Source organism: Acanthisitta chloris, unplaced genomic scaffold, assembly GCF_000695815.1.
Source record: "Acanthisitta chloris isolate BGI_N310 unplaced genomic scaffold, ASM69581v1 scaffold39286, whole genome shotgun sequence".
Lineage (NCBI taxonomy): Eukaryota > Metazoa > Chordata > Aves > Passeriformes > Acanthisittidae > Acanthisitta > Acanthisitta chloris.
In genome coordinates this window covers 33,694-40,876 of record NW_008679428.1, presented here as the reverse complement: position 1 = coordinate 40,876, position 7,183 = coordinate 33,694, and the positions used below count along the sequence as shown (strand labels likewise).

Sequence of the window (7,183 nt, the reverse complement as noted above, 5' to 3'; positions counted from 1 at the left end):
TATATATGTATATATATATATATATGCTAAAAAATTCAACAGGAGGGTTTAAAAACAACAACAACCAAAAAAAGAATCTCACTCCCTATTCAGCTTGTACTTTGAAAACAGTTTCTGTGGATTCCAGTTAAATGTACACAGAGCACCTACAGGTATCACATTCCTCAGTAACTCACAGGCAGAAACTCTTTCAAACCACCCCAATGGCTAAGACACTCATCTGCAGCCACTGTGTGTCCTCTTACAGTCCTGAGTGGAGACAACCACAGCTCCATCTTTTCCCATCAGGAACTAGGGATGTGCCTTGCACCTATGCCAGAGAACCAGCCCTGCAGAGGGCTCTCTGCCACCTTCCCAAGAGATCCCACCCCTGCTGTGACTCAGTTTATACATACATACATATATATATAAAAAGTCAAAAGGATAGAAGGCTTTGGGGGTGGCACATTGATGAAGCCATCAGCTTCCTTCGGCTGACCCCATCTCCAAACCTGAGTGACCAGTGGGGCTACAACATTAAGCATTCCCTTCTCTGCTGCTGCCTTGCCTTTGCTCATCCCCCAGAAACCACAGCCCATCTGCTTCCCTCTCCTGTTCCCTACTGGGAGAGCACTCGAGGCTCTCTACAGAGCTGTTACACGGCAAGATGTTCTTTGACATTTCCAACGAGACTTTTGTGTGCAAAACATCTCGCTCCGACGGGCGCCTGGGAAGCATTGGGGGAGTCATGGCAACAGGAGCACAAATCACCATTTATGCCACACATATCTCTTGACAATCTTCACTCAGGTCTGTGAGTCCCCAACATCCGTCTGCCATCACACAGGGCATAGGTTTTCATGGAGAACTGCTGCTTTGGCTTTGAAATTACCCAACAGCCTTGATGGCCAAAAAGCCTTTATGAGTGAGTGGAGCCAGTGATGCAAAGAGCCCACAGGTTGGGTGAGTCAAAGAGGGATGAAGTCCCAGGCTGGAGAGGTGTGGGGTGATGCACTGGGGATGCCCCTACTGCTAATGTGAGATAACCAATGGGTCATGCTGGTGGGTGACCTTTAGGCACAGGCCAAGCACTTGGTGGGGAGAGTTCCTCTCTGCTGGGATTTATCTGTGCTTAGACATCATTCTGGCAGCAAACAATGTGCTTTTTCTGGTAGCATTTAGAGAGCACCCCCAGGCCCACAGGAGGCTGCAGGAGGCAGCCACAGGGTCACCAGCAGCATCCTCAACCTGCCTCCAGCCTTGCTGGACGGGCTGTTTCCAGCCCAGTGATGACCTTCCCATGGGCACTGACCCAAACACATGGGCAGCAAAACAGGATGTTCACCATGACAACTCACCCATTCCCCAGCAGCCAAAACTGGCATACCCTTTCCATTCCCACTGTGTTTTCCATTCCCATTCTTCTCAAGTAATAAATCCCTGGTGGCAGCTGGCTCTTAGACCTTGGAAGTTGCCTACCTAGATTTTCCCACTGAAAGTGGTGAAGTGACAGACCAGAGACATTTGCTGGCCAAGGAGGATGAATCAGCTCCAAAGTGCACATGGAGGGATCTCCTCCTGTGGCTGGCAAACAGCGAGAGCTCCCACTTTAGTCATATGAATTTTGGCTGCCGGGAGAGCAGAGAAAAGCACAAAGCCGGAGCGGGCAGGACATCCCCAGCCACAAGGGCTGGCAGTGATGAGCTTCCCAGCCCAATTCACAGCTGCTCGTGACTTACGTGCCCTGCTGCACTGTGCCCAGAGCACAGCTCTCCTCCCAGAGAACACAAAGGGCTCACTGAGATTCAACCCCAGCCTCAAGCTGGGAACGCCTCAAAACCCGAGAGCAGAAAGAAAAAGCACATGAAAGGCGTGAGCAAAGAGCAGTCAAAAGACCCAGCCAGTAATTAACGATGCTGGTGTCCCAGCACATTGTCTCAGCCTTGAGAAGATGCTCCTCATCCTGTCAGCCAAGCTGCAGGGCCAGCCCTATCCCCTGCCCTCCAGATAAACAGGATGCTCAGCTCAGCTCTTGCAGGACCACAGTGCCTTTAACCCCTTCAGCATCTAATCCCAAGCAAAGATCAAGGCTGATTTGGAGAAAGTGCCTCTGCTCCAGTCCTTGTAGGCTCTGCCTGTGCAGTATCACACTGAAGCTCCTCAGCTCCCAGCCCCCTCCCAGACTTTGCTGCTGTCTGACACATTCATCTATGGGCCTTTTCCCTTTCCTTTTTCCTGCCTCCTGCCAGGAAAATGAATCAACGCCTTGCTCTGCCCGTTGATGCCATGGAGCTGCTGCTTTCATGCCAGCATAGAAGGGAGGAATAGGCTGCTCGTGCCCCATCCCTGCCTTGCTGCCCACCCACACGGCCACATCCTACTCTCCACTGGCTGAGATCCCATATCCACCCATTCCCCCTCTGCCTGACAGCCTTTCCCTGACTGAGCCCTGGCAGCTCCACTCCTGCCCGGGCAATATCAGGACAAACCCGTCTCAAATACACAGGTAGTCACAACACTTCACCTTCCAGTCTGGTGGGAGCTGGGCACCGAATCCCAGAGCAGGAAACATCTTGTCTCTAGAGAGAGGAAAGAAAACATATGAGTGCATTGACACACACAAAGCAGGCTTGCACAGCTTCTCCCAAAACACTGCAGTGCCTTTAAAAATCCTGGGAGCTGAACAGAGAATAGATGTTCCCCCTTGGCTTTTGATCTTTAAAGAAAAGAGAATCCAGCTTTTCTCTGTTATCCACAGGGATCAGAAACATCCTCTTGCCCAAACACCTGAGTCTCTTGCAGATGTGTAACCCTAGAGATCTTTAAAAAATGAACTATCCATTTTGGTCACATCATGACAAGAGGAACAGATTTCTGTTTTGTTTTCTCTATCAATGTCTTAGATTATATTTTTCTGGTGTTTTCTCCACCCCTCAGGGTGTCTGAGAAAAGAGGCAGCCTGGGGTCACAGCTCCAATGGTAAACACCAAGGAGCTCAGGGCATCTGCCAGCTGCCCCCAGTAGAGGATGCTCCACCTCTGCTAATGCTCCCTGCTCTCCACAGTGGCGATGCAGGGAGAGGAGAAAGCCTGTCCTGATCCTCTTCTACTCCTGCATCCCAATGTATCTCAAACAGCTCTTTGTAACCTCCTTGGGATAATAATACCTTTAAGGTATTATTTAGCCCTGGCTTTGCTGATGGGAAATCAAGGCAGATGCATTTCAGCAGCCCTTTGGGAAGCCAGGGAAACATCTGCAAAACGGGTGGAGACAGAAGGGCACAGTGCTTACGAGTCATAGTCCTGGATGATTTGGCCAACAGCCCAGATAGCCGACAAGTACTCATTTGTTCCCAAGGGGTTGATGTAGTGCAAAGAGGAGGGTTCTTGTGGGTTCCCGTTGGAGGCTGTGAAGTCAATCCCAACCTGGGGGACAAGAGAGAAGCACAGACCCATCCTCTGTTAGCAGGTGCTACCACAGACCTGGTTACCTTTAAAGCCCCCATACAGTTCCATCAAAACCCAAACCTCAAACTTTCGAAAAACTTTAACAAAAATCCATCTCTTCCCCTTCCCTACAAACAAGCTGATTAAATATTACATTAGGCAAAGCCATTCATTCTTACACCTCCACTTCTCACCAGTGAGCATCACTTTAGGTGTCCCAAAGCAGCCCCTGCTCCTGGAGCAAAACCACCACCACCTCCAGCTCAGGACTCTCACTGCCCATCTCCCAGATGCACAGGAACTGAGTAGCCCCATGGACACCAAGACAGCCAAGGCCATCTGGGTATTTGGATCTCAAGGTCTTTGACCAAAGAATCACAAACCTGAGCAGATCTTTCCCTGCAGCCAGAAAGATCTGCTCCTCACCAGGCTTCCCCAGGGACCAATATATGCTGAGCTCTCAGGGGACTCAGTCAGCAGGGCACTCATTTTTCTCCCTCCTCAATTAGGCTTTCTATTTAAAGGCATTTGTAGAAATGCCTATCTCAGACCCAGTTAAATCTGGCCAGAAGAGGCAAGATGCTGAGCCACCTGATTTGATATGATTGGGAAGGAAGAGTTGGGAAGAGGCGAGCAGGCGGCGTGATTGCGCTCGCCTTGTTTGCTTAGCAAAGAGGCAAAACCCAAAATAACTCCACTGGCTAAATTGAGCTCAGGGATTTCACGAGGGATTTTGCTCCGTATCCGTAATGGGAGAGGATGAACAGCAGTTTGGCTGAGAAGGGACCTTGGCCTGGCCAGGGCAAGAAGACATCACAGCCTAGGATGTGACACCACCCTGTGCAAGGGTGGCTGGTAAAACAGGCATGGCAGGACGAGGGGATGTGGAAGAGGGTGGGTTTGGATTGGAGATAAGGGAGAAATGTACAATAAGGGTAATGAGGCACTAGGACAGATTGCCCAAAGAAACTGTGGCTGCCCCATCCCTGGAAGCATTCAAGGCCAGGCTGGACAGGGCTTGAGGCAACCTGGGCTCATGGAAGTTGCCCCTGTCCATGGCAGGGGATTGGAGCTAAATGATCTTTGAAGGTGCCTTCCAACCCAGACCATCCTATGGTTCTGTGAAAACTCAACTTCTTTGTCAAGCAACCTTAGAGCCTCACCAACCTGCAGTTCACCACTGTAACACCCACACCCCTGTGCCCAGATCCTGCTGAGCCACCATGGTCAGAGAGTAAGAGGGAAACTGAGGCAGAGAGTGAGGGCTCAGTGTGGTCAGACAGGCAGGTGCCCTGCTCATGCAAGCAATGTCACCAAGAGCAGCACTTGAGCAACAGATCTGAGAGGGATGCAGCTGCTCTGCCTACAGCACGAGGCTGGGCACAGTGCCCCTCTTCTTTGTGGCTTCAGCCCTTCTCTCCCCACCATCTCCCTTGGTGATGAGGACACCAGTGGCCTTTCCAAATTGCAGGGGTGTGTACAGCAGTGTCCTCCTCCCAGCTCAGGTGTTTCTGCAGTGTTGCATCCATTGGAAACACTCTCAGGTTTTTGGACCAAAGATGCCTTGGGAGAAGGAGGAGCCCTCCAATAACCAGCAGATCTTTACATGGGGGGAAGATTTCTGCATTCAAACTGAATTCACACAAGGGCTCTGTGCTGCCAATAAACTCACTGATTTTCTCTTTTATTCACTCTCCAGCACCAAGACCAAAGCACACAGAACAGCACACAAAAAGCTCTCCCAATTGCTCCTGTTCCTATGGCAACCCTTCCTCCTCCTCCTACTCTCCCCCCATCATGTTTTCAGATGAAACAACAAAATACAAACTGAACTAACTGCAAGTGCCCACAGCTCTCTGGATCCTGCACCAGGAAAGTTTGCAGAAATTGAGAACCCCACTTCTGTGCTGTGGTGGTTTCACTCAGGGTTGTCATGTCCTCGATTAGTTACTCCTGACTAGCTGTGGTCCAGCTTGAAACACAGTGCAAATGCCAGTAAAAAGGCAGAAAAATATCTTTTTGACCACCCAAAGCATCTCAGCTGGCTTCAAAATAAAGAGAACTTCCATAAAAAATGAGGGTTGCTAGAGCCTGAGATGAGGAGAGAAGTTGATGATGTTTCATGAAGGGTCAGAAGGTCTTCGTGTGAGCCTGACCTTCAACCAAAGTGCAGACAGCTCCTTTCTCTCCTAAGCATCACAGTAATGACTCCCAAAACCCTCAAACCCACATGGTTTAACAGCACAACGGGGCAGCTCCTCACTGCCATGAGAAACCACCCAAGCTGGTGCCAAATCTCATGCAAAACCATCCTCCCCAGTTCTGACCATTACACATGTGTTACTATTACTTGGCAAAAAGGAGCAAAAGTCCTTACAGTAAACATCAGTTGGCAGCCTCCCAGGATGTAATCCAGAAAGGAGAAATCTCTGGTTATCTGAAAGAAAAACCAAGAACCAGTGTTTCAGCAATTGTCACCACTGTGGAACAAATTAAATAAATGCATAGAAAGTGCCTGAGCCTTTGGTCACTGTGAGTTTGAGCCTTTGGGGACCTTAAGCCATGTAGCAGCAATGGGAAGAACCATTTGGGTCTCCCACAGCAGTGTTTTGGTGCTACGTGAGTTGCATGGGGCTAAGCAGGGCCATGTGTGGGGCCAAAGGTGGGGTGGGAGGCCTGGACAGGGATCCTTGAGTGCTGGACTTGTCCATCATGGTGAACTGAAAGGAAGATTCTCTCTTCATGGCCAAAATGGTCTCACAACACCTGCAGATCCACCACAGGAAGAACTGTTGGCACTGTCCCCACTGTACTGCTGCCATATGAAGGGAGGATTTCACCAGCACCTCACCTCAGAAGAAGGATCTCTCCCATCTGGACCCAACCCTTGCTCCCAAAGAGACACCAAGCAGTTGGTAAGCACCCTCAGCTTGGACTTCATGCAGACTCTGCCCATACTGAAGACTTTCTCCTGGGTCTGTGGCCACCCAGGTGTATGGTGGAACCAGCAGTTCAGTACATCAGATGCTCCAAGTGAAGAGAAACCCAAGCAGAAAGGAAATCACCCTTTTATTCAGGCTATGCAGGACCCGTGCTTGGAAATGCAGGGGAAAAAGAGGCAGAAGTGATGGGGGGAGCTAGGGAAGACTCGATCTCAGACAGGAGTTGAAGAAAGTATCTCACTGACATACTCACTTTGCAGGACTTGACAACGATGATTCCAGAGTTCTTGTAATTCTTTTTCTTCTTTTGCTTTTTGGGGTTAATGCACTCTAGCTCGAGCTGTAACACATGAGACAGACCCTGGTATGAGAGTGCTGCTGGGCTGTGCTGGGTGGCTGCAGATGCCACCAGTGGCCATGTCCTGTAGGCACTCTCCCTCCAGTGCTGAAGAGGAAGATTTTATTGCCAGGCTATAGGTTGCAAGTCCAGAGGGAAAAAATGCTCAGTGCCTGCCTCGGGCACCATCAGCTTTTACAGTCCTAGACAGGGCACTTCATGCCTTTGCACCTCAATTTACCCAGCCAGGAAACTTTCCTCATTGCATGACACAGAGTGTTTAATACATCCCCATGTCTCTGCCAAGATCTCTTGGCTTGCAATCCTAGTGAAGGCAGTGCAAAGCCCTGCTATCCAGGAGTGTTCACAACATACCTTCAGTCAGGGGACTGTCAAGGCTTTTGGCCAGCACTTCTGGGGAAGACAGGGACACCTTTGGCATAAAAACGGTGTGGAGCTGCATGGGAGCTGGCATTCCT

At 50.0% G+C, this 7,183-nt stretch overlaps 1 protein-coding gene across 1 annotated transcript in view; it reads right to left on the bottom strand.

Moving 5' to 3' along the window:
* Positions 1-2,458: 2,458 nt before the first annotated feature.
* Positions 2,459-7,183, bottom strand: part of CPNE2 (copine II) — a 26,740-nt gene continuing 22,015 nt past the window's right edge. The window contains exons 8-11 of the mRNA XM_009077272.1: positions 6,621-6,707; positions 5,803-5,862; positions 3,271-3,404; positions 2,459-2,558 (exon numbers count right to left, since the gene is read on the bottom strand). Coding sequence (XP_009075520.1) covers positions 2,474-2,558; positions 3,271-3,404; positions 5,803-5,862; positions 6,621-6,707 — 366 coding nt within the window. The 3' untranslated portion in view covers positions 2,459-2,473. The remainder of the gene's footprint in view (positions 2,559-3,270; positions 3,405-5,802; positions 5,863-6,620; positions 6,708-7,183) is intronic.